The sequence below is a fragment of the Passer montanus genome, unplaced genomic scaffold (assembly GCF_014805655.1).
Source record: "Passer montanus isolate IOZ18808 unplaced genomic scaffold, ASM1480565v1 scaffold52, whole genome shotgun sequence".
In the NCBI taxonomy this organism is placed as follows: Eukaryota; Metazoa; Chordata; class Aves; order Passeriformes; family Passeridae; genus Passer; species Passer montanus.
The window spans coordinates 401,868-429,724 of NW_024370152.1; the positions used below are offsets into that span (position 1 = coordinate 401,868).

The 27,857-nt window shown below is 41.0% G+C and overlaps 1 protein-coding gene across 3 annotated transcripts; it reads right to left on the reverse strand.

Moving 5' to 3' along the window:
* Positions 1–1,036: 1,036 nt before the first annotated feature.
* Positions 1,037–26,398, reverse strand: GNE (glucosamine (UDP-N-acetyl)-2-epimerase/N-acetylmannosamine kinase). Of its 3 annotated transcripts, none has more exons than XM_039724147.1 (12): positions 26,346–26,398; positions 22,275–22,483; positions 19,432–19,883; positions 18,428–18,580; positions 17,765–17,977; positions 17,414–17,501; positions 10,372–10,582; positions 7,850–7,979; positions 5,860–6,081; positions 4,765–4,947; positions 4,064–4,180; positions 3,140–3,375 (listed from the first exon to the last, which is right to left on the reverse strand). In XM_039724147.1, the coding sequence occupies exons 2-12, from the start codon at positions 22,436–22,438 to the stop codon at positions 3,140–3,142; spliced, it is 2,169 nt and encodes a 722-aa protein (XP_039580081.1). In that variant the 5' UTR covers positions 22,439–22,483; positions 26,346–26,398. The 3 variants fall into 3 exon arrangements, with proteins under 3 accessions (XP_039580079.1, XP_039580081.1, XP_039580082.1); XM_039724148.1 differs by lacking the exon at positions 26,346–26,398 and adding an exon at positions 26,183–26,334; XM_039724145.1 differs by lacking the exon at positions 26,346–26,398 and having other exon boundaries at positions 1,037–3,375.
* Between the last annotated feature and the right edge of the window lie 1,459 nt (positions 26,399–27,857).

The window sequence follows — 27,857 nt, forward strand, 5'->3', positions numbered from 1 at the left end:
AGCAGTACTTGTCACGCAGGCATGTTCCTTTGCAGAACCATGTGCTGTGGCACTAGTTCTAATCCATATACAATTACCTGGAATGGTTCAAAGGGTGTACAGCCCATGTGTTTTATACTTACGAAAGCCTATGGTATTTGAAATTGACACAGTGATCAGTTTTCTCTGAATCCAAGTGTAAATTCTGTCTGCACCTTACTCTGTGTTGTGTTTTAATACAAAATTGCCATTGCCTCCATTGATAATAGGTGCAAGTTTTTGATAATTTTGTTACAATTAAATTGAGGAAAGACAGTGCTTCAAGACCACCAGAAAACAAATGAATTTGTTATTTTCAAGTCTCTGGGTGGCATATCAAAGATTCAAAATACTGAATAACTAAACTTGATGGTATGGGCTATTCTAAAGGACACTGGGCCAGAGCACATCACTGCAGATATTCTGTGAACATCTGATGTTTGCTCTTGGGACTGGATACAACAGGGGGCTAATATCCATAAAATCTTTGGTCCACATTAAAGTACCTGAAGTTCAAAGGATGCCTCTAAACAGGGAAAGAAGGAGTAAAGCCTATGGTATCTCCATGGCATTTGAAATTGACACAGTGATCAGTTTTCTCTGAATCCAAGTGTAAATTCTGTCTGCACCTTACTCTGTGTTGTGTTTTAATACAAAATTGCCATTGCCTCCATTGATAATAGGTGCAAGTTTTTGATAATTTTGTTACAATTAAATTGAGGAAAGACAGTGCTTCAAGACCACCAGAAAACAAATGAATTTGTTATTTTCAAGTCTCTGGGTGGCATATCAAAGATTCAAAATACTGAATAACTAAACTTGATGGTATGGGCTATTCTAAAGGACACTGGGCCAGAGCACATCACTGCAGATATTCTGTGAACATCTGATGTTTGCTCTTGGGACTGGATACAACAGGGGGCTAATATCCATAAAATCTTTGGTCCACATTAAAGTACCTGAAGTTCAAAGGATGCCTCTAAACAGGGAAAGAAGGAGAGACAAAGAAAACCACTAATTACGCTATTAAACATGATTTTTTATTCTTTCTGATTTTATAACCTGCTTGTACATATACAGCAAGTTCTTGACCAGTTGACAGAAAAAAAGCATTTTCAAAAGCATTTGAAGAATTGTTTTCTTAACATGATGTTAAAGGTGTAAAACTTTTCAACTGTGTTTTAGTCTATTGTGTTTTTTCTGTGCCTGCACTCTCCCTTCAGCTGCTAGGAAAAAACATGTTGAGTCTGAGATACGAGAAATAGAGAGCTTCAGAGGGTCTGGAAAGCAAAAGCCTGGTCCCATCTTTTGCCAGGCATTCCAGCCAGGCATTCCTTGTGATAGCAGAGGATGGAAAGATCAAATGACAGACCTCCTCACTGTTAGAACCTCAATACTCCTGATCTGAGCTACTGTCACTGCAGAGAAATGCCAGTTTCTCCTTGACCTGCTCATAGAGCTAATGCCCTGGTAATTAAGGTAATGGAAATCATCAAGTAAACCAAGACTTGTAGGAAAAGGAACTAAAACTCCTTGATTACATAAAGCCTAGTATAACATGGCAAACAGTTAAGAACCAGTTATTTGCCAATGGTATAGAGGCTGCATGATTGTTTCTGGAGACATCGGGAGGGAGATCTGGCAGTGTTTCTGAAATCTGCTCTGAATATGTGAGTTACCAGTAAGCATTCCTTGTGGAAGACAGGGTGAAATAAAGACAATCTGTATAGATTATATCCCAGAATTAGCGAGTGAACTATTCAGTCCAAGTTCATTGTATAGCAGATGATTGCAGAAGATTGTTTCATTTTGATTGGAGGAGAAGTTCAAGTGTGGAAATAGCCCCTGTACTAACACATTACTGGACTTCTGAGAGTATCAGTGGTTGAGTTAGATGTCAAAATAGGTCATTAAATTAAGGACAGGAAAGTCTTGTGACTGTTCCTCCAGAGCTATCTTTCTGGATTAGCTGATAGATGGGTTCATTTTTCAAATTCTCCAGCATCTTGAAAATATGCTAAAAAAGCAGCTGGATAAAGACAGCACTGTCTATCAAGGACTCATTAAAGAAATACAAACCACAGTTTACTTGGGCAAACCCTCACTGGTACTTGCCATACTTTTCTCCTAGGCCTCTGAATGCTCTGAAGGCAAGGATAAGGGTCAGATTTGACTTTCCATCCCGAAAGCAGGAAAGATGGTGAAAGCAGGACAAGAACAGTGCACCTGCAGCCACCCGAATGGCTGAGGGCATGCACTGTGTCATTCTGCAATGAAAGGTAGATTCTCTATGATCAGCTGTGGCTGAATTTCAGCTAACTGGCTACCAAAGAATAAGCAACCCCCCCTCACTGAAAGTAGTAGATTAAGTCTCTTGAGAAATCCCTCAAGATTAAAATTCAAACAATTTACTACTGGCCATCGCCAGAAGACAAAGATGCTCACTGCATCACTGCAACTACTTATCAGTTTGTCTGGACTCCTCGGCAGGCTGTAAGCTCATTAAATGGTAATTTTTTTCCTTCATATGCAAAGCTTCTAAAATAGGACTCTGGCCTTTAGAGATGATCTAATAAACAAACTTGGTAGCCTCTACCAAGTCCTTCATGAAAAGGAATTTTAAGTGTCGCCTTTTTTTAATTCTAGAGGCCCTTGTTTCCACCCACTGAAATGACTACCTCCTACTGGTGATTACATCACATTTACTTTGTGGGTGGAATCCTGGAAACAAAAGCTGGTAAACGTCTCATTTCACATAAGTGGGAAATGAGATATGGATCCCCAAAGAGTTATAATAATTTTACACACCATACACATTATCCCCATACAGCAAGAGATGCTCATAAATAATTCAGCCACACTCAAAAGTAATGTATAGGCTTAACAACAAGAGGTGCTTAAAAAACCAGAATTGCACATTACTTCCAGTGAAGTCAGCTGAAATTTAGGAAAAATACAAAAAGATAATACCTCAATTAGGAAATGCTAAAGTAGTCACTAACTACTCAGAACACTACTTTGATTCATTAGCTGCTCTCATCAGAGAAAAGTTTGGGGCAAAGTATTCCCTCCACCCATTAGGAATTTGAATAGTCCAATTCTGTAATTCTTCTGTAATTTTTTAGTATATTCTACGGGTAGTATAATCCAGTACCAGGCTAGCAGCTCCAAGAAGAGCAGGATCTGCTAGATTTGAAACCACCACATCCACTGTTTTAACAGAAGACAGTGCCTGTCGATTTATCACATCTTTGACAGCATTAACATAGTGGTTAGCTAGAACTCCAGAAAGGATCACAAGAGACGGGTTCACGGTGTGTAGAATGTTCACAACGCCAAGGCCCAATGCGGTCCCAGCTGAAAGATGAAGTAAAAAGAAATTGAGTAGAATACTCAGAGCAGTTCTGGCATCAGTAGTTGAAACAGTTCTGTTAACAGCAAGTAAAGCTGGAAAGTCAGTAAAGTGTTTTGTTCCACAGAGTTTTATGTTATCAGGTAATATGTGTCTGCTATTAAATTTTCTTTCAAAAGTAAAAAAGAAAAGGCAAATTTTTTTTTGCACAATATTGCATTATTCAACATTATGGATGTGAAAAGACAAAACAAGGCATTAGGCATGCTTGTAAGCAAGAAGAAAATAGGAAAGCATCTCTCTACCACCTTAGTGTTAACCACTATGTATGAGGGAGGACTGTGCTTAAAACTAGAAAATCAGTAAAATCCACCATGTAAAGTAGCACATAACATAAACTGCCTTTCCTACCTCAGACCAGCCATTCACTTGCCTACAATGAAAAGTCCCAGCATTTTCAATCTTTGCAGAGCCTTTTAATTTTTTGTTTTTTTTACTGGAACAGATACTTTTAACACTTCTGCTGACATTTTCTCCAACATTTATATTCAAAATCTAATTACCATTTGCCATTTCTATATTGAGAGGGCCTCAACATGTACAGGCTGCTTTTAGTGCTACTGTGCACTACCATTTCTGTATCCCCTAAAATACAATCATGGAAGTGTTTCACCCTCTAGGCTATGTTCTCACCTGTTCTGAGAATGCTCTCTGCTTTTGTGTTCCCAAGTTTAGCTGCTTGAATAAGGTGTGCAGCACTAACAATCTCCTCCTCCTTCATTGACATTCCTTCGACTAAAAGCAGATCATCTGAAAATGAGAGAAAGCCGAGAGGAAAACATGATAATGTGGCAAGTCAGAGGGTGAAAAATCAGGCACTTAAAATCTTTCCATCTCTTTTACTTGTATACTGAATCCTGAAAAATCTGTTCAACCCTGAGTTTAACTGAAATAATCATATCCATATTATTCAGGATAGTACTTGCAGAAGTAGGGAATCAAACTCAAAGTTAGTGTGGTAATTCACTAGTCTTGTTGGACCCAAAAATAAATAAAATATAAATATTCTCAAATTTATTTAAGACTTAGAAGCTTTTGCTGAAAGACAATAACTAAGAAACCAAATGTCACAGAATGCCTGTCAGATTAGTTTACAGCAAGCTTAAAAAGAAAAGACCAGCTCTACTGTGTGCTTCTAGGAGTTCTGAGACCAGTGGTTCCAAATGTTCCTTGCTACTGAAAAATATCTGTATTATGTAGGCTGCCTGTGTACCTATACTTGTCTCCTCTTAGAAAAAGAAGGCAGATTAATTTTTTATTAATACCTTCTTTTAAAATGTCTTCCTATACTGCAGTTTAGTAACTGTGTTTTCAAACCCAGAGTAAATAGATACCATCATGCAGTTTCTTGGCTTCTCTCTGTAACGCTATTCCCGAGGCATATGCTTCTATACATCCTTGGCTGCCACACAGGCACTCTGGTCCATCCAAGGACACGACAATGTGCCCAAGCTCAGCAGCACAAAAAGAACTGCCATGGATCAATTCATGTTGATGAACAATTCCACCTCCAATTCCTGCAAAGATATGAAGACTTCATTTGTTTAAAAAAAAGACAAACACCCCCTGCTCCCCAACAATTTTTAAAGGCCCCAGTTCTACAAGACACTGATACTTGCTTACTTTGATACAGACTAGATAAAGTAATTTGATTCAGTGATTTGACACACCTATTACACAAGCTCATAACTGCCTCCTATTCATGTATGGATCAAAATGGTATATAATGCTTTTATTTTTTTTTAAACCTATGGATGGTAGTGAACTATGACAGATCTTTTAAGCTTGTCAGTTATGCTCTTTATGCAGAAAACTATCCAAGTGGCCTTAAAATTCTGCAATTCAGAAGAGAAGTTCTGAAGCTATTTAGACAGTTAAATTGGTGTGTTAAAGGGCCAGGACATATAAATGTACAAGCCGCCCTTCCCAAACTGGGTGTAGATTCATCAGCTAGTTCTTACTGCCACCATGTAAAGAATTATATACTTAACAAATATATATTCTTTTCAAATATATATACTTTTCTCTTAACAAAGAGAAAAGTTACTCCACATTTGCATTTGAGACTTAAGCATACTTTCTTATATTCAGTTGCTTATCTTCTAGATACATATTCTGTATTTCTAAAGTTGAAAGAGAATTAAGCTATAAAGCTGCAAAATGCAAAATTATTCCAGTTGAAGTTCCTCAGATTTTCCTTACTTGCCTGTGCAGCAGTACCAGAAGAACTTCTTTCATCAAAAAGTCTAAACTATGGAAGTGGTTTTATTTGCCTGAATAAATTAAAAAGCACCCTCAACCAAACAAATAGTATAGCAGAATAGTTTTTGGTTTTCCAGGCACAGTGGTAATGCTTAGGCCTGTAGAACACCTGAGCCTCTAAGTGATGGTGCTGGACTTTGGGTGTCATTGAACTACAACATACCCACCTGTACCAGTAATCAGTGTTACAAAATTTTCTATTCCTTTTCCATGACCAAATTTCCTCTCTGCTAGAGCAGCACAGTTTCCATCATTGTCCACCCAGACTGGCAGGTGCAATGCATCAGATATAGGCGTTCTGAGATCCACAGAGCTCCACTCCTGAATGAGTTTTGTAGAGTGAAGCACAATTCCTTCTCGAGGGTTTACCCGTCCACCTGTGGAAATACCTGCGTCCCAGAAACAGAGGAAAGAAAAAGGAAAACTAAATCTGTGTAAAAGACTTTAAGTAAAAATCTATTTTTCTTTCTCTATTGACAAGGTTTTTTCCCCTAATACTACGCTTTGAAACAGAGCATGAAAGTAAGCATTTTTGAAGTATTACTGGCAGTTCAACTTTTGACATGTAAAGATCACAAAATCATTGAACGGTTCTAGTTGAAAGGGACTGCTGGAGATTCTTTAGTCCAACTTCCTCCTAAGGCAGGTTCACCTACAGCAGGTGGCACAGGATTCTGTCTGTGTGGGTTCTGCATATCTCCAGAGAAGACAACTCCACAACCTCTCCAGGCAGCGTGTTTCAGTGCTCAGTCAGTTTCAGTCACCCTCAAAGTAAAAGTTCATGCCACACCTCTAATCACAATGCACCAAGTGTCTTATGAGTAACTAGATGGGTAGTGGTTAGTGTTAGTCAGAGAGTTAATGTTCCTACTTCAGGCAACATAGCAGCAAATCAGTGAAGAGCTCTGTTTCTTGTTAGTGGTGAACAAAAGACATAACAGCAAAAATAAATTATTCAAACCCTGGAACACTATTAGTGTCCACAAGTCTGCTGTAACTCTCAAGACTTAGAATGACTAAAAATAATTACTAGACCTAGAGTAGTGATTTTTCCTTAAAAACACAATGTTTTTGTGAAAGATCAAAACTGTGTCCAGAGATTTGCCTACTGAACAGAACAGGCCAGTAATAGGCTCTGTTCCTAGTTTTCCCTAGCTGAAGCAGCTTCCACAGGTGGTGGAGTCTCTCAGGACCACTGAAAAACAAGTCTCTGTAATGGAGATATTTAGCTCTAGACGATAAAGTTTGAACATTTTCTTGTACAGAGCTTATATAACTGAGTCACATATGAAGATGGCTCCAGGGTTAATGCTGTAATGGAAAGCAGCCATAAAAGCTCCAAAACAAGCAGCTGAATTGAACATTAAAAGTGTAAGAAAGATTTGAAGGGCTAACATTTACTCCTTATGGCTTTGTGTACTTAACGTTGTTTTTAAAGAATACATGTTCAAGTTAACTTTTCTTTGTAGTGAGTGATTCAGGTAAGTTTTCATCTGGAACAAACTACTTTTCTTTAGGAACATTTCTCAGCTAAAATGAATATTCTATATCCTTCTTAAAAATCCAGGACACATCAATCAACATCTTCATAAATAACTGATATTTAAGGCCAAATTTCCTGGTCACCATTAAACTGAACAAGTCCTGTCTGATATAAGCACAGTTTAACACAGAAATGTACTGCAAGTGAACTAGAAGTCGGCAGAAGAGCTGCTGTTGTCTCTGTTAACTACAAATTTACTCCTAACATTCTGACCTTTTTAGTTTGCCTTGGTGTATCTGAAAATTCTGCTGCAGAGCTGATCCTAGCCCTAAAGAAAGGCTTACAGACAGCAAAGAGCTGTTTTGATAAACACTGAGCATCTAATTCACAAGGCCAAGACAGCAGAGAGCTTCAAAATCCAGATTACTACAAAACCACATTTTAGATATAGTTTACCATAACTTAACAGATTGTTTAATGGTTGTTACAAACTGTAGAAACTTCAGTCTTTATAGTCAGCTCCTCATTTTCAGCCATTTAGAAACATTTGTTTGTTAAGTATATATAAGAACTTAAAGTACATGAGATCCATTTTACAGAGGCATTTAAGTTAATGAGTAGTGATTTAATTTCATGTTGAAAAACACAGATGTAAAAAGTATTTGTTAACTTACCTACTCCCAAAATTCTGCAGTTTACATTTACTGCCTCTGATGCAGCCTCTACACACATCTTTAGAATTAATGCTAGTCTGTCTTCATAGGTTTTAGGGTTGAGCTGGGTATACTTCTTAACTATTTCACCCTAGAAATTAAAAACAACAAAACATGCCCAGAGAAATGCATGTCATGGTGAAATTTCTCTTCCACATAAATTACAGGTCAATTTGAAAGTAGAGAGCCATAACTCATCTCTTAAAAAAAACCCATTCAGATGCAATACTTTCATTTTTGGGCGTGCGGGCAGCATTCTTGACAGCTCTTGGGGATAAGTTAGTAAGATTAGGCATTGCATTGTGCTTCTGTAATCAACCTCCCATCTGAAATTAAATACACATTTTAAGGAACACATAGCTCATGTGAGGAAGCATCACCAGAGCTGCTGGAACTGTCGTTAGGCATAAACCATGATACAGCAATGTACTTAGGCCCAACACTGAAGTGTTAAAAAAATAGAGTAACAAATGCTAAAAATGACAGAAAACCCACAGTGCTTTAAAAATAAATAAAATCTTTCCAATCTGACTGCATGAAAGGTTTCTGTGGTGTCTAAGACAATGCCATTTCAGAAAAAAAAAAAGCAGAATCAGACAGACAGAAATGCTAGAAATTTCAAGGTAAAATTGACTGTACTTTCAGAAATATCTTCTAAGCAATTACACTTCTGAGTCACTTGCAATATCTCTGGAGTACCATCAAGTGTCATACATCATAGAATTGTCTGGGTTCAAAGGGACCTCAAAGATGATGCAGTTCCAACTCCCTACCATGGGAATGGACACTGAACCAAACCATGTTGCTCAGAGCTCAATCCAACATGGCCTTGAACACTTCGAGGGATGTAGCATCCCAGACTCCTCTAGACAACCTGTTCTAGTGCCTCCCCACCCTCACAGTAAAGAATTTCTTCCTAATATCTAACTAAATCCACCCTCTTTCAGGCTGAATGCATTCCCTCTTTTCCTGTCATTATGTGCCCTTGTAAATACTTTGGAGAGGGGTAGGGAGGGGCCATGAAGATGATTTCAACCCTAGTAATGCTCTATAATGAAAGTATTCATGACGCCTGCTTGGAATCTATGTGTGCTAAGGAACTGATCTTAATTCAATGTTTACATTGCGGGATTGAGCCAGGAGACTGCTAAAGGTATCCTGTGTAATATTAAATCCCCCATACCATGTATCTCAGTGAACTGCACTGAATTAATGCAACTCAGCAAAGAGGAGTAACAAAACAGTCTATGGGCAATGTTGCCAAAGAACTTGGAAAATTCCAAATTGATAATGGCTTTGAGTACTGGGTCCCACCATCTCAGTATCACATGAGTGGTAGAGTTTGTGGATTTTGGATGCTTAGTTTCTTCTTCACTTTTAGTTTTGAGGGCGCATCAGAGAACTTGTTTTGGAAGACAAGGCTGAAGCAAATATTATCAGAAGACATAAGGGCTTCTAAAAGGAATTTTTATATCTCCTTTTTTTGTGAAAATAAAATTACATCTCATATTCTGCCACTGGCTATTAAATGCTTTCATCTGTTGTGTAAATTTTATTATGAAAGTCTGATTGTTTCACTCTGATTTGCTAGCGTTTTGATTTTCTCAAATGTCACTTTAAGCTCTGTAAAGTGGGCAGAATTTTTTACATTCTTTTTTTCCAGTCTGTGTTGACTCATAGGAAAAATGTGGTGTCAATTTTGCTTCTAAAAATATTACACTTTTAAAAGCTGTCTTTAAGACCTTGAATATCTGTCAGACATTTCTTAAATGAATGTGAAAATTCTGGACCATATCAGGTCACTTTACATAACCCTTCATGCTTCAGGCATCTTATTCTGCTTTCTGGGCAACTGTTATTGAACTGATCTAGTTATCTGCAAATACAACTGCAGATAACTAGATCAGTTATCTAGAGGAGTGTAACTGTAGGCGTAATTGTCCAATACTATTGAGGACAAAGGCGAAAGACTTCTCATCATGAATTTTATTCACATCTTTGAAATGCTGTAGAGTCCAGTAAATTGATTTGCTAGATGCTGGTTGTTGCTCAGAATGGTCTTGTGTGTCAATTACATGGAAGTGTAAGGCAGTGAGGAAGCAAAAAGTCCACTAGTGGAGCCCTCCACATTTTGCTTGACATACAAAAACTTGCAGGTTGAACCAAGTCACCTTTTGAGGAGAACCAACACATATGAAAGCTGTTCTATTCTTCAGAGTCTGTAGTCAACTCACAAAGAAGCATCTAAAACCTTGCACCACCAAATGGGCATTGCTAGTTTAACATCAGTCTTACAAGAGCAAAGCAGTAAGCAAGTTGTATCAGGACTGTATGAGAGGCAAGAAAGAAGGTGAGAAATCTTCTTTGTCCCTCAACAAAAGTCAATAGACTGCTTTGTTTTGGAGCTCTTTGGCGTCACAAGCCCATATCCACAAAGCCCAGTGAACTTTGCAGAATATCTAGAAGCACAACAGAATATTTACCTTCATACTGACGATTGCTACTCGGAGATTTGTTCCGCCTAGATCCACTGCCAGAGCACTCTGTGTCTCTAGAATATGGTCAATATCTTGAGAGATATTATCTTTGACAGGAGGAAAACAGAATTTCTTTTGCAATGGTTCTTTGAGGTCAATAGATTTAAGGAACTTCAAAATCCTTGGAACAGCATTACCATCTCCATATATTTTTGAGCTATAATATAAAAAAGAATTCATGCAATTGGAAATAACACTGGAATTGATGAAGTTCTTTGTATGACAGAAGAGTGTAACAGTGTCACTACAATATTATGATCTGGCTACTCTGCCAGTACTGCAGCTCGCACTATGACAGACTGTCATGAGACATGGTACATAGTGACAGTAGTTTAAAGAACACACACAAATCTTTGAAGTCTGGCATTAGCTCCATTTTGGAATATGAAACTGGAATATAGAAAACTGGAAACTAATTATACCAAAACCCTTGTAAAATTAAGTTTAATAAAGGGACCCACACCATGAAGCAGAAATAAAAATATGGACAGTTTATGTATGTGCTACAAATCAAATAAGATGTACTTATCTCACAGATGCCAACTATGTAATAATAAAATGTACATTCATGTCAGTTTTCAACATGTCTGTTTCTAAAATATCATACATGGCATCAGATACTTGGTATTAAATAATTCAGTTTTATTGTTCAGTTTAGATTCTTAAGAAGTACTCTTTTTATCCCTGTCCTTAGTTGAACAAGGATCTATAAAACTTTGGAAGAACCTACGTGTTAAAGGAATGAGAGTAAATACTCATTAGGGCTGACAAATAAGGAAAAGCACCTTGCCAGAATTCTGCAGCTTCCCTGGAAGCTTGCACTCAGGACTCAATGCATCATGAGGTCTAATCAGCTATCGAGAATTGTGTCACAGAAGCATAAAATAGCTTGAGTTGGAAGTGAACCCTTGAGATCATCTAGGCCAACATCCTCCCCAAGGCAGGTCACGTTGAGCAGGTGACACAGGAACTCATCCAGGTGGGATTTTAATGTCTCCAGGGAGGGAGACTCCCCATCATACCTGGGCAGTCTTTGTGTGTGGTCTGCCACCCTCAGTGTAAAGCTCTTCTTCAAGTGGAGATGTAACTTGTGTTTTGGTTTATGCCCATTACTCCTTGTCCTGTTGCTGGGAACCACTGAGAAGAGTCTGGCACCATCCTCTGGGCACCCACCTTGGAGATATTTTTATGTATTGAAGAGATCCCACCCCTCAGTTGTGTCTTGTCTTGTCTAGACAGGGCAGACTTTCACATTCTCTCTCTTCTCTTGAGAGATGCTCCAGATCCCAAATAACAGAGTAACAGAATAAACTAGGCTGGAAAAGACCTTTGACATAATTGAATCCAACCTGTTACCTAACATTATCAGCTAAACCATGGCACTGAGTGCCTCATCAAGTCTCTTTTTTAAACACCTCCAGGGACAGCAACTCAACCACCTCCCTGGGTAACCCATTCCAATGCCAAACCACTCTTTCTGTGAAGAATTCTTTCTAATATCTAAACTTCCATCTGGTTACAGCCGCTTGTCAGGGATTTGTAAAGAGTGATAAGGTCTCCTTGAGCCTCCTTTTTTCCAGGCTAAACAACCCCAGCTCCCTCAGCCATTCCTCATAGGATCTGTATTCCAGGCCCTTCACCAGCCCTGTTGCTCTTCTCTGCATGAATTCAGGCATCTCAACGTCCTTACTAAACTGAGGAATTGGACACAGCACTCAAGGAGAGGCTTAACCAGTGCTGAGTACAGGGGAAGAATTGTGGGCTTATGACTGAACGCCTCCGAGTCAGAATCCCGCCTAGACGTAGCGATGGGGGAGAGGCGGCACTGCATCTGTCTAAGGATGACCTCCCTGCTCCTGCTGGTCACACTATTCCTGATCCAGGCCGGGATGCCATTGGCCTTCTTGGCCCCCTGGGCACCCTGATGGCTCATCTTCCATCACCTGTTCACCAGCACCCCCAGGTCCCTTTCTGCCTGGGCACTGTCCAGCCACTCTGCCCCAGCCTGAGGTGCTGCAGGGGGTTGTTGTGACTCAAGTCTAGGACCTGGGACTTGGACTTATTCAACCTCATATTGTAGGACTTGGCCCATCTATCCAGCCTATGCAGGTCCCTCTGCAGAGCCCTCCTACCCTCTAAGAGATCAATACTCGCTCCCAGCTTGGTGTCATCTGCAAACTTACTGATGGTGGACTTGATCCCTGCATCCAGATCCTCAGTGAAGATATTAAACAGGACTGGACCCAGCACAGATCCCTGAGGGACACCACTGGTGACCAGCCCCCAGCTGGATGTGACACCATTCACCTCCACTCTCTGGGCCTGGCCATCCAGCCAGTTTCTAACCCAGCAAAGAGTTCTCCTGTCCAAGCCATAGGCTGCCAGCTTTTCCAGGAGAGTGCTGTGGGAGACAGTGTCAAAGGCTTTGCTGAAGGTCAGGTAGACAAACCACAGCCTTCCCCTCATCCACCAGGCGGGTCACCTGCTTATAAAAGGAGATCAGGTTGGTCAGGCAGGACCTTCCCTCCTAAATCCATGCTGGCTGTGTCTGAGCCCTGGGCCATCCTGTAGGTGCCATGTGACCACACTCAAGATGGTCTGTGCCATAATCCTGCCAGGCACTGAGGTCAGGCTGACAGATCTGTAGTGTCCTGTATCTTCCTTCCTGCCCTTTTTGTGGATGGGTGTCACATTGGCCAGCTTCCAGTCATCTGGAACCTCACCAGTGAGCCAGGACTGCTGGAAAATGATGGAGAGTGGCTTCACAAGCTCATCTGCCAGCTCCCTCATTTCCCTGGGATGGCCCATCTGGGCCCATAGACTTGTGAGCATCTAAGTGTCTCAGCAGGTCTCTGACTGCCTCCTCCTGGATAACAGGGAAGGACATTCTGCTCCCTGTCCCCATCTACAAGCCCAGGAGGACAGCTGTCCTGAGGACAACCTTTCTGTTGAAAATTGAGACAAAGAAGGTGTTAAGTATATCTACCTTTTCATCATCTTTAGTTACTAAATTTCGTTCCCTATATTATAAAGAATAGAGATCCTTGCCTCTCCTTTTGCTAATAATGTATTTATAAAAATATTTTTTATTATTCTTCACAGAAATGGCCAGATAAAGCTTTAATTGGGCTTTTTCCTCCCTATTTTTTTTTTCCTACATGACCTAGCCATATCCTTAAATATTTCCTGAATTACCGGCCCCTTTTTCCAAAGGTCATAATCTTCTTTTCCCTTAGTTCCTTCAGAAGTTCTTTTTTCATCCAGGCCAGTCATCTTCTACAACAGCTTGTCTTTTGGCACATAGGGACAGCCTGCTCCGGTGCCTTCAAGATTACTTTCTTGAAGTATGTCTATCCTTCCTGGACCCCCTTTTTTTTTAAGGGCAGCTTCCTAAGGATCCTTCTGAATCACCTTCTTGAATAGGCCAAAGTCTGCCCTCTGGAAGTCCAGTTTTGTTGGTGTCCCTCCTTGTTTCAACAATTATTGAGAATTCTATTATTTCATGATCACTGTATCCCAAATGGCCCCCAACCACCACATCTCCCACCAGCCCTTCTCTGTTACACTTTTGGAAGGTGGGAGTATCACTGGCTTTCCCCCAGTTATTAGGCATCTCTCCCACTCTGTGCTTTTTCAAAGATAATGGAGACTGGCTTAGCAACATCTGCTAGCTCCTTCAGTGTACATGGGTGCATCCCATCAGGCCTGTAGATTTATGGATGTTTAATCTGCCTAGCTCATCTCTAACCCAACCCTCTACAAACAAGTCTTCCATTCTCCAACCTTTTCCTCTTACATGAGGTCTGGGATTCCTGAGGGCTGTTCTGAACAATGAAGACTGAAGCAAAGAAGGCATTCAGTAATTCTGCTTTCTCAGTGTCTTCCAACACCCAGACACCCATCTGATTCAGCAGCAGCCACACATCTACCCTATTCTTCCTGTTGCTGCTGACGAATTTGTAGAAATCCTTCTTGTTGTCCTTTATACCCCTAGTCAGACTGAGTTCCAAGTGGCCTTTGGCCTTCCTTCTCACATCCCTGCATATTCTGACAATGTTCCTCCCACATGGCCTGTCCCTTTTTTCACATCCCATAGACTTCTTTCTTCTGTTTCAATTTTACTAGAATCTCATCTGTTTTGGGATCGAGTCCTCTTTGCCTGACTTCTGGATCATAGGGATGCACTGGTTTTGAGGTCAGAGGAAGTAAATGCTTGAATACTGGCCAGCTCTTTGAACACCCTCCTCCTCTGGAGTCCTAACCCACCAGATTCCTCCAAATAGGCCCTTGAAGAGGTCAAAGTTAGCTCTGTGCAAGTTTAGGGTTCTAATCCTGCTTGCTATTTTGCTTCCCCAGTGCAGGATTCTGAGTTTCTAATGGTCACTGCAGTCAGTGCTGTCCCCAGCCTCCACATCTTCAACCACTGCCTCTTGGTTTGTTAGTAAAAGGTCCAGAACACACCTTTCCTCACTGGCTCCTCCACCACTGCATCTAAATTAACTTCACTGATCTACAAGAACTTCCTGAACTGTGTTCCAAGTTGTGTTGTCACTCTTAACAAATATCAGATACAAATCTCCCAGGAGAACTAGGGCCTGCAACGCTATTTCAGCTGACCAAATAAAACCTAATCAACTTCCCCCTCTTCATCAGGTGGCCTCCGGTAAATACCCACAGCAGTGTCACCCATATTAGCTTGTTGCTTAATTCTCATCCATAAACTCTCAACTTGTTCATCTGTCCCTGAGTAGAGCCTCAATTGCTCTCACATGAAGAAAAACTCCACCTTGCTTCTCTGACCTGTCCTCTCTAGATATAGCCATCCATGACAACATTTACAGCCATCCATGACAACATTTACAGCCATCCATGCCAGGTATGTTGCCATAATTCCTATGAGATCATGGCTCTGCAACCTCACATAGATTTCTACTTTATTAGATTACCTTGTTTATAACACTTGCTGAGTGCATTGGTATACAGGCACTTCACAGAACATCAAACTACCAGGTTGCTTGAAGGGCTGTGAGAGTTATGAACACCATAGTCATAAAAACCCTGGATGTATTTTGCCCTATGATCCTGTCTTGGAGTCATCTATAATATCACTGTATTCCATAGCTATCTGTGCCAAAAAATCATTACTGTCTCTTCACACACCTTGTGTGTGTGTGGCAGGTGGGTGGTGACCACAGCCATTTTTAAAATCACCTTGCCCAGGTAGTTTCCTGCCTTTTGCTACATAGTGTTTGCTTTGAGAGCTGTTTCATCTTTGTTTTGGCAGAAGTTTTCTTTCCCTTCTCTTTTTGGGTTCTTTTTTCATTTCCTCCCCTTCTCCCTTGCCTCAGAGGGACTCCAGTTGGTGTTTCTGAGCTGTGTCGGGGCAAAGTCCGTATGTGCCCTCCTGCTGCTGCAGGGAGGGGCTGGCCCTGCCTCAGTCTGCGCCACTTATGAGAGAAGACTGGAGTCTTCTGTGGGACTAGAGCCTCTCCCTTTTGTCGCAGCCTTGGGTTTGCCATTCTAAAAGCTGCATTTTGCAGCTAGAAACAATTTCAAAGTGAACTTTGCAATGTCTGTTGGTGGCAAAAAAGCCAGTGAGTTCCTGGGGTTGGGCACCCTGTGCGAGTGTAGATGGACTGCTCCTTCCCCACCAGCCCATCCCAGAACCATGGTCCAGAGCACAGCAGCAGCACTGGCAGAGTCCACGGACAGCAGGAGGAAGTGGCAGCAGCCACTTGAACCAGCAAGTTTCCATCTGCATCCAGAACTGCTCTGCAGACTCCTGCCTTCCCAGTGGGCATTCTCACCATTTTGCCTCTTTGTTCCTGCAAACGTGTGGTCACATGGGAGGCACCATCTTGGAAGAGAAGGTTGAGATGGCACCTTCCCTTTGTTCTTCAGCCATAAAGTTGCCTCTGGCAGACATCACTTCAGGAACAATTATTTCCAGCATTTTGGAAATAATTGGTCTCTCTTGTTCCCGTGGGGTTGTGAGATTTAGCAGCTTGGTATCTGTTATGGTCCCCCCCACCCACCACTGCCTGTTGGCATCCTGTTCACTAATAAACTTATTTTTTCACTTGCATCTACTTGTGTGTTGCTCCTTATTGTGGTTGGAATCAAGGGGGTGGTTACTCATTTCAGAGTGCCCATCTCTTTAAATTGCCTCAAGTCAAGACAGATCTTCAATCTGAGCTGCAACCAAAGAACACCTGACTCTGTAGTGGTTGCTATCACCTGCTCCCCAAGAGGAAGAAATGGCACAATTGTTGCCATTTGCACCCTGACTCCTAGTTTAAAGTCCTAACCTCCCTTCGGTTTAAAGTCCATCTCACCAGCCTGCTGCCAAAGACTCTCTGCCCTTTTTAGTCAGGGGATCCCATTCCCCTGTAACACACATGGGAAAAATCACAAAAACCTAACTCACTGTTATATAAAAGCCAAAAACTTCTTGATAGCACCAGCCACAAACCCAGACATTGATCTGCAAAATTTGTCTGCCTCAGGCTGTCCTGATTTCTCTAACAGGGAGGACACATGAGGAGATGACTTGGGCAGAGATGTTTTTCATGTGCCTCACCAGAGCTTTATAGTCTTCCTTGATCCTGGCCACTTTTTTGGCTCTTAGTATCATTTGTACCCACACAAAAAAGCGTCCTTAGTAGGCAGACAGGATGTTCTCCCCCAAGCTGCCCCTAAAGAACGCGCTCTCTTAATCACATTGTCTAGGTTAATATGAATTTTGTCTTCTTGACTTTCTGTTGGATGTTAAATGACTATTTGTATTGGAACAAAGTAACATTTTGTGCTATAAATACTACTGCATACCAGACATCACATTATGGTTCTGAAATGAAAAATCATTTGTAACCTCAGATCAGTGCATTAAAAGCACTCCAATCAAATATGATGAAACACCTTAGGACTAAATGCCTTTTACTCTACTGCTTTAACATCCCCCTCAATGAATTAAGATGAGTGTACTCACCATGGATATTGCTTCCCAAACTGCAGCTGTAGAGCATGAAGAATCTTATCCTGTGTGTCAGCATCACGAACATGAAGAACATTTTCACCTAGACAACAAAAATTAACATAATAGGACAGGTCAGATGCAACATAATAGGACAGACCAGATGCTCAACTTGCATTAGAGTATGAGCTGCTTTAGAAATGAAAAAAAAAAAGTTTTTATTTCCTCTATGAGGGCAAGATGCCCATCAGATTGACATCACTCTTCATCAGTTCTGTGCCTCCCCTTGCTTTCACTAAAGCAACAATGACATCTCTGATACATCTCTGTCCTGCATTACAAAACACTAGTTAAGCAAAGATGTACCTGTTTCTCTTCCCGTCTGACGTGTCCCCAGGTTGATGACAGGTGTGCCAAACGCTCCCACCTCTCTGACACCACAACTGCTGTTACCAATCATACAACCAGCGTGAGCAACTAGCTGAATGAACTGGTCAAATGGCACATGCTTTACTGCCCGAAAATTGGGATGGTGTTCAATGCCCTTCTTCCTCATCACACGAACCATTTCTTTGCTTCCTACAGAAAACCAAAGTAGAATAAATTATTTAAGCTCTACTTTTAAAATCAAAGTCCAGGCACAAAGAATATAGTAGACAGCCATTCACTGAGTTAATTCCAGCTCTGAAGACGTTTCTGCTCTCTTTTTATCCCTACACTGTAAAGCATTTAGCTCAGCACATATGCCGAAGTTTGATACAAGAATTCACTGCAAAAGTATCTTTGTAGTTTTAAGCTAATTTAAGAGGCACTAATATTGCTCCTATGTCACATGGTTTCTCATTTTCCTTCCCACACTGAAAAACTGAAACATGCTCCAGTAATGCGAACACAGAGCTCCTGCTGCAGATGCACCCACGAGGCTGATACAATCCAGCTATTTCTATCTGGCTGGACGACCTGGGATAAAAGCACTCTTTTGAAGACAATCTGTTATGTGCCACTTTGTCATGAAGGTATTCTACTCACCTGCATCCACATTCGGGAACAGAACAAGCGTTCTCTTGTTGAAGGATATGAGTGCATCTAGTGTCAGCTCAAACATCTTTATGGAATGTTTAATATCTGTGGTTACAGGATGCTGCAGAGCAACTATATAATCTCTGGTTTTGACATCTTCACCTGTCCAAACAGAGGGCAAGAAAAGTTTTTTTATTGGTGTAGAATAGCAATAGGAAGGAAGGACATACTTTTGGAATTACAGATGTGAAACCCTGAAAATTCAAGGCACTGAATGAGTTATATCTAACACATAGGGATCAATACTAGAATAAAAATCAAGGGACTTACAGGGTAGCCTAGCTTGTTATTTGCCTCTCTAAGCACATCTCCTAACTTTAGAGACCACTACCTAAATGGCTAAAAACTTAACTTGCAAGCTTACTTCTGAAGCTTTCCAAGACTATACCAGCATCAAGAGACTGTTCTCACACCACTATAAATCTGGAATAACTCCTGAAGCTGCTCTGATTTTCTGTCAGTCGCCCATTCTCAAGCACAGACTTCCTTTCCACTGCTTTAAAACAGTTAGTCATACTTGTCTTAGTACACTTGATAAACATTTATCTGCAAAACATACTGACTGAAAAAGACTCCAGCTTCTACAAATGGCAGCCATACAGGACACTGCTTTGTCAAAGATAATAAAGCAAACATAAAACTCCACTGTTTAGAGGAATTATTTCTAAGTCAGTGAGTATTAAACACCAAAAGCCTTTGGTGCATGTTGCCTGTTTCAGCTCAGAGAAATTACCCATTTAAGAGTTATTTTTTGACTTGGCAGAAGGTCCGTAAGTGTTCAGTAAATAGATTTGTAGCTTTTCAATTGTACGTGGCAGAATACAGAATGAAAGCAAGTGTAGAAAGAAAGGTAGTATTAAAAATATATATTACTTTTTGACTGATAGCCTGCTTACTAAGCTCTTCTAGTGTTGAAAGGCATGTGAGAAAAACATAAGAAGTGGCCCGCTTACCTAGCCACATTCTAATAATACTCATGTAGTCCTTGTTTTTGGCAGAGAGAAGCTTGTCATATGAGGGACAGCCTGCTAAGAGGATGCGGTCGTGGTCTTCACACATGGCTATCAAGTGCTGCTCTGCACTCCTCGTGCAGCACACGTGGTAATGGGCCAGTTTGGTTATGGCATGTCTGATGGAGTCATCGATGGTCCCGCTGACTTCCCCACCTTCAATGTGAAGAATCCGAATGTTCATCAGGGCTGCAGACGTGGCCAGGGCCAAAGCATCGAACCTGTCCCCATGAACTATCATTATGTCAGGTTTCAGGCGGTTGAGGACATCGGGTAACTTGACTAATGCAAGGCCCACCGACTCCACCATAGCTGCCTCATCCTCCCCTCTCACGATGGTGTGTAATCTTGTATGAATATCAAAGTCGTCTTGTTCAATCATACGGTAAGTATTACTGAAGGTCAGAGAAAAAGGGTTATTAGAGGAAATACAACTTGATTTTTCAGCAATACTGCTTCACAAAATAAAAACAAATTACAACAGCTGTACCAGGGTTAAAAAAAGACCTGCTTTCCACATCTTCTTCATTGAGGAAAGTAGCTTTTAAGATTTTAACAGAATATTCTCATCCATATGAAGATCCTCCCTAATATTCCGAACATCCAGTTTCTCTAGACACCTTTAAGGAGGAACTGTGGTGAACATACTGAGGAAATCCTCAGAAAGCAAACCCTTTGTTCATGCGTCCACTGAGACTTTCAGAGAATAGACGTTGCTTGATTTCCTGTCAGAAAGGGTATGTTTATTGACTTTTCTGTGGACATCTCCATAAATACAACACATATGATGCAAAGCTGAGGCCTGCATGTTTAAAGAAAACATCCTGCAGGTTGCATGTATTATTTCAGATTCTGTATTTTTTAAGGCAAATCTTGTTTATTTTATTGAGTAAAGGGGCTCACATTTATATAGCATAAACTTCATTACATTTCCAACTCCATTTACAAATATCCTTCACAGACCTACCACCTTCCTGATTGTGTACATTCCTCTAAGAAAACCTGCTTCCTCTTTGTTTCTGTATTCTTTGCATTTTGAAAGGTGAAAACCTAGGGGACAAACAAGACTGTGCATTTCTGGTGGTTTTGTTTCTTTTATGATCCTCCAAGCATTTCACTAACAGTCACTTCGCAGGATCACTGTCATCTGACTTCTGTTACTGTTGATTACCTCGTTCATATCAGTAGAACATATATGTTCCAAGGACCCACTCATTTCCTAGGATGACCCAGATTAAGGGATGCAGGGCTAGGCCCTGAAAAAACCCCAAGGAGTACCAGGGTTTTAGAATACTTAACACGAAGTAACTAACAGCAAAAACATTTGCCAGATCAAAATCTCTATGGTTTGCTTTGTGCATTACAAATAAATCACAATACAGAAACAAGTGTTAAACACCTTGGAACTGGAAAAGTAGTATTTTGTATTACTTTGCACAAGTCTTGCAGACAGCCAAGGGTATGTGCTATGGAGAAATCAGGACCATGTTTGTCATTTTTAGCAAATGAAATGGCATAACTTTATTTCTCCAATCAGACAGGGAGCAATTCAACATACTAACCTGTCAAGAAGTTCAACTAGTTTGTATTTTTAGTTTGTTGGTTTTTTTTGGTTTTTTTTTTTAGTCTGGTTTTGTTTTGAATCAGGTTAGTTTTGTGATGTTGAATTCACCTTGCCATGTTACTGGATGAAAACATCCAGTACAAAGCAAGGAACAGAGCGCTGTATAATGTGCAGAAAGAGAACAGTCAGCAGTGGAACACCCTGTCTTAGTAGTTTGAAATGATACAACTTCCTCCTGTCCTGGCTTATAAAATTACAATATTTCTCATTGCAAAGTCCAAAAAGTACCTCTACTTGAAGATACACTTATACATTTCTGGAAGTCTGACAATGCCAATACACTGCAGACCTAAGCTGAAGTCTGATTTTGTTTCCCAGAATATGCATTTCATATCTATTTCTTACTTACTGGACTTACTGGGTCCAATCTGGTAAATGCAGCTGAGGAAAATCAACTGCAATCCCAGAAAGGCTATCCATGCTGTTTCTTCTATCTTTTCCCCAACAACCAAGAGAATATCCACGTGGGATGTGGGAAGTCCTTCCAAGGGAAGGGATTTGGACCAAGACATCTCATCCTCCTGAGTGGGTGATGTGACTGCTTACTTAAGGAGAGCTATGGACAGGGATTCTATTCTCCCCCACCTACCTATATATATCACCCAGATAACCATATTTCTATCATTTTGTTATTCATTTTGTCATTCATTTTGTCAGAAATATATGGCCATACTTTCCTGCCTCCACAATACCAGAAGTTATAACTAACAGTGTTCTCCTGGGATATGCAATATCTAAGTACTTTCTCCAATAACTGTAAAACAGAAGAGCTGCAATTTAAAATGACTGAGGAGGCTATTTTCTCTATGAAACTAAAAAAACTGTAGCACAGTTGACAATCACCAGGTTTCAGGGAAAAATGCAGGACATGAGTTTCTCACTTCATACAGTCTGTGATCCTTTTTGGTGTCTCAATTACAGCATTTGCACAAAACTTTCTAGAATTCCAAGACTGGCTGAAAAAAATGATTGCATGAAATATGCAATCTCATAAGGAGCTGCAAAATAAAATTCTGGAAAAAATAAGTAAAACTTTGTTGTGTTGATGCCACATTTGTTGTGTTGATGTTGACTGATGATGCCAAGAGTTCATTTTATCTAGTGTTCATACTAAGATTGCTAACACTTCAGAAACACACTGGTAGATAAAAATTCACCTTACCCATAATCATCAATCAGGTGGGAACCAAGCACTACGACATCAAGCTCAAAAAACTGTGGTTCTGCCTTAATACCAAACATAATGGGAGCTAATTTTGAATAATCAGCACGGTTGCAAGTAGCAACACAAACACGAAGTTTGTGGTTGTTTCCATTCTTCTCCATGACTTCCTTTTGTTTCTGTTTTGAAAGATTCTTGAAGTACACCTCCTGACATAAAAGAGAAAACAAGAAATATGTCATTAATAATAATAATTTACTTACATCTAATGGTAATTGCTTCATGAACAGTACACACAAGCACAGCCCCAATGGTGGACACACAGTGACTACTCCATTTATAATGGACACCTAGTACCTAACAGAACAGAACAGAACAGTTCTGTTCCCAAAATTCAGCCTAGAAATTTCTTTTTTCCAGTTAAAACTGCATTAATACTTCTATTTCTACAAATAATATATAAAAATTCTGTATAAACAATATTTAAGTATTATGAAGTTCAACTGTAATTAAATACTAAAATTACTTTTCCTGTTCTGATGGAAATTTCTGTATAAGTAGAAAAACTATTCTGCCTTGGTAAATGAAAGAAAGAAAATCTCATATTCCAAATAAAAGAATGGAACAAATTGCTCAGATGCATCCACTGACAGATTCTGTAAACAAAAAGTTTTTGACTAAGATAGTTTATGTATCTCCATTAAACACATTTTGGTGAGGTAAAGCAAGTTAAACATTTATTTCTAAAGCCGTACATACCCTTTTGTAGGCCAAAGTACATTAAGAAAATCAATAATACAAAACATCAAAATAACCCAAATTTCCTCTCCTCCCAAACAGAAATTACTAAGATGTTAGCAAGAGTTTAAGTAAGTACCATCCTTTTGGTATAAATCTAATGTTATGTCAGATTTTTGCTCCACTCTACAGATGGAACTTTACCTGGATTAATAACAAGGCTTGCTTATCCTTGACTCAAAGTAGTATCAATCTCTCTACTGATTTTGCCAGCTAGAAAAGCATGACAGTACATGATAATATTAACAGGAGCAATTCCATGCTCCTTTTAGACTGCTTCCGAATTTTTTCCGTAAAGTTCTAAAAGAAAGGCTACTGTGACATCACTCTTATGAAACTTACAAAATTCATCAACCTTTCAAGATTTCCCAATTTTTAAGACATTAGTTTAGGTTTCATCGTGACAAAACAATGCTTTGGTGTAATAGCAACATTAGGGTGACAGGCATCTATGCCAAGTTGTCAAAGGTAAAGTGGTATCTCTAGTCCACCTGCAATCCATTACAGCTCTGCAAAACTATCAGTGAAAATTATCAGTAAAAATCATGACTGACAATCACTGGCAGTGACACCAGCCAGGCTCAGACCTAACAGACCCCACTGTTTTTCCTCATTTCTAAACAACCTCTCTTTGGAGGTGGTTCTCAGCAGGACATCCTGTCATTATTTATGTAAAACCAGCCACTAAGTCAAATAAAATGGTGATCAAGATCGAATGCAACTTCTGACACACCTATCAGCTTGCCTTTGAAACTGCATGAACAATATTAGTACAACCAGATGCAAACCTCTCACAAAACTCTTCAAGTTGGCCACCGCTGCATACATATTCTATATTACATAAAACAAGAAGCTAAAGTAAAAAACTGCAAAACAAGGAAGTGATAAAGCAAACTTAACTGAAGTCTGCTAACTCCAAGTTACCTGTCTGAGCTAGGACCACCATGACCCCTCTGACAAAGCAGTTTTTTTCATTTATGCAAAGCAGTCTTTTAAGAAGCAGAATATTTTTCTGTCCTCCTTTTTTCTTCAACCATTGTCTAAAATTCTAATTCCTTCCATCTAATTCCTTCCTTCCTTCTAATTCCTTCCATCCAGACACAGAACATACCATCTCCTAAAACAGAAGGTCTGTAAGTTGAGAAAAAATAAAAGCTCTTTTTTCACCATAACTACAGAACTGAATCACTGGCCCACACATCTTTCCAGCCATGCAGATCACATTTAATTACAGTTAGTATTTGGCTGTAATGATGGTCCCTTGAAATAATTTTAGACGTAGATCTGTCTGAATCTACTAGAATCAAAGGCAATTCCTGGTATTTCTCCATTTCAACTTCTGTTAACATTACATTTCAAAGCAGAATTATTTCCAATACTGCCTTAAAACTCTGTAACACAGTAGTTTAAAAAGATGCCAAATGAGCTACATACTGGCCTTGGTGCAGACAGGTTTTCTATTGCTGTCAATTTTAAACACCTGCTTATATGAAGGACCAAAATATTTACCCTAACATAAGATAGGTAACAATGTAATATAATTATCAACTGCATGTGGAAATTTGCCACTAATTAAATTGGTTTATTGTTTTCTAGGATAACTTGGATGTTTCCTAAAGAAACATCTGATGTATTGCTACATCATAATTTAATAACAGACATTATTCTATCCTGACTCCAAACTTTTCTGAGCCTAAATGCAAAAATAATTCTGTATTTTCAGACAGTATCCATTGTCAAAAAGGAATGGCCAAGTCCCTTCAGCCATTAACAGCAAATTCCTTCAAGCAGAGCTGTGACACCCTAGCTACAAAATTTTGTTAACCTCTGTGGTTTTAGACTTTATCATCAGCTTTTGCAGGCAAGTCATCTCTTTTCAGGACTGTTCACCAGAATTATCTGAAATAACAAATCACTAACATTTGTCTCTTAGTTTCTAGGTGTGTGATGATATACTGAGTTTGATCTACACAGAACTCTCTAGCTGGGGGATCTTCCTGTTCCAAGGTCTATCTCTTCCACCTTGCAGGGACTAGCAATCTTTAGCAGAAGGGAGAACAAATAAAACAGTCTTCCATGAAGGACTATCTGAAATACATAATCTCCATGTGCTTTGGTCTATCACTCTTCCATATCCCATCCTAAAGCTTTTAGATTATTACAGATTCAAGGACTTTTTAAGACTGGGAAATTCTGGGCCAGACTTTACAGCAGCCATACAGCTACTGTTTCTCTTAGGAGTCCCCAGAGCATGAGGCACCCCTTGATCACTGTTTCACAAACAAATGACACCACCTGTATACTCTATACTCTACATTCACACCTCTGAAACACTGGGTTATAAAATCAAAGACCCTGTTTCTCCACTCTGTGTAAGCCCGTGTGTTGAGGGCAATTTCATCTTCCCAGCTGCTTTGCTGCGTGGCATACATGTTATTCTGCCTGAACTCTTCCCACACCCTGTATCAGGATGGGTATTCCCATCACGCTTCTCCACCCATCCGCTGAGCCATCGGTTCTACATCGCCTGTGTGTGCACACACCCAAGGCCTCTTCCTAGAGCCCAGTGCAGGCGACCAAACACCAACGACACCTTAAACGCCTCTGTGAGGGTTGAAAAGCATCCATCTCCCTGCCCATGTTTCAGGGCAAGAAATGCTCCCCACCATTCCCCCCATTAATGTGGCTGATGTCTTCACCAGGCCCCTTCCTGGTACAAAGAATCAATCCCTGTGCTTCTCCAAACATTGATACACCAAGAACCACAGAATATGACTACGCCCATGCTGAACTGGAAGGGAACCACAAAGATCACTGAATCCAACTCTTATTTCTGCACAGGACACCTCAAGCATCCATGTGCCCTAGAGCACTGTCCAAACGCTTCATGAACCCTGTCAGACTGGTGCTGTGACCCTAGGGACCCGTCCCAGCCACCCTCTGGTGAAGCGCCTTTTTCTGATACCCAGCCCAAACCCGCCCTGGCACTCCAGGCCATTCACTTGTTACACGTCTGCCCCGGTACTCCCCCGCTTCCGCACATCCCGCGACAAGCCACGCCTGCGGCCCGCCGCTCTCTCTGCTCCTCTGGACAGTGTCCCCGAGCGCACCTTTCCCCTGCGGGGGCTCTGGATCCCCGCTTTTCTCGGGGACCCGCGCCCGCATCTCCGGGGCTCACTATCCCGGCGTTTCGCGGGGACGCGCCCCGGCCCGCGCCGCCCCCCGGCACGGCCGCGCTGCCGCCCCCGCCCCNCGCGGCCGCCCCGCAGTCACCTTGCCCTGCGCCAGGACCGCGGCGGCGGCGCCGCACGGCTCGCATCCGCCGGCAGCAGGCCCCGCCCTGGCAGGAAGTGAGCGCCGAGCAGGGCGCTGCCCCAGCCGCGCCCCGCCGGACACGGCCCCCCGGGCCCGGGCAGCGCCCGCAGGGCCGCATGCAGGGCTGCCAGCACAGAGACACAGAACCTGTTAGGTTGGAAAAGACCTCTGGGGTCATCGAGTCCAACTTAGGACCCAACAGCTCCCTGTCAACCAGACCATGGCACTGAGTGCCGCATCCAGTCTTTCCTTAAACACCGCCCGGGACGGTGACTCCATTGCGATGGCAGCCCGTTCCAATGTCTAATCAGCCTTTCTGTGAAGAAATTCTTGCCAAAGAGGAACCATATCGTTGAGGTGGGACAGTATCTTCTTGTCAGTTTAGATACTTAATACTCCGTATATACACATCTGAAGTAGCTAGTTAAAACTGCTGGATGATCTCACAGCTTCAGTGGCGACTGCCATCATGTTAAGAGGTTTTAAAGTGAGGGCTGCAGGGAACTAGGGCCTGTGGGGCTGCTGTAGGAGATGCACAGTTGGGAACAACACCAACACGGATGTATGGAAGAATAAGGCAGTAAGAGGCCTGATCATGCAGGCTGTGAGGGACTGCAGCCCTCCAGTCAGAGCACCTGCCAGTAGCTCATGAAGAGTGCCTGGGTGTGATGCAGAATTTTTTAATTTTGGCATTAATTCAGTCCAGAGCGTCACCAAATGACAACTTCATTGGCATACAGCACAATCCAAAAAGCTGTTAAACCAACTACCAGGTGTTGCTGTCGTCTGTGTTCCCGCTGACTGTAAAAGAGATGTAGTTTGTTTTCTCAGGCTGGAGGCATTTTGAGGTCAAGTCTCACATTAGTGAAGTGACTATGACTTGGATCCTAGCTCAATACCTGAGGCACCAGGTGTAACAGCAACCTGTGCCCACTATATTCTGCTTTGAAAACAACTACCTAAAACATTTCAGTAGCTGAAATGGCATCACACAGTCCTAGTAAAAGGACAATTCTTCGCCCATTTTTATCTCTCTGATTTCACATTTCTGTCGCTGAAACCTGAGTCCAGTGTGGTAGGGCCACACATCTGAACAAGCCTGTACAACATTCAGCTATTTGGTACCTGAACTTTGCCACAGCTTTTCAGTCCAGATTGTATCTTTGTTCATCCATATAATACCCAAGGGGTCTCAAATCCCTTCTAATTTTGTCCTTTAATTCTTAGAAAAATTAGCCATAAGAGTGACTTCTGTCTGACATCCTAGAAGAAAGTAGGTGCAAGGAATGAGATAGTTGCATTTCTGGCCTTTACCAGGGAGAAGAAGGTTGACTTTCCTAGCAGTAATTAAGAAACAATTACTGAAGTCCTCAGCTAGAAGAAATAATATCTTCAATAGTGATTATTAAAGTAAAAATCTTTAAGACTTGCTCTTGGGAATTTAAACTGATGATTTGATTGTTTCCCTAG

Excerpts from the sequence above, each read along its gene's own strand:
- GNE (XM_039724145.1), bottom strand. The coding sequence starts at position 22,438 with ATGGAGAAGAATGGAAACAACCACAAACTTCGTGTTTGTGTTGCTACT. Across the intron at positions 19,884-22,274 it reads CACCTGATTGATGATTATGG|TAATACTTACCGTATGATTG; the intron begins GTAAGGTGAATT and ends TCTGACCTTCAG. Across the intron at positions 10,583-17,413 it reads TTTGGGAAGCAATATCCATG|CTCAAAAATATATGGAGATG; the intron begins GTGAGTACACTC and ends TTTATATTATAG.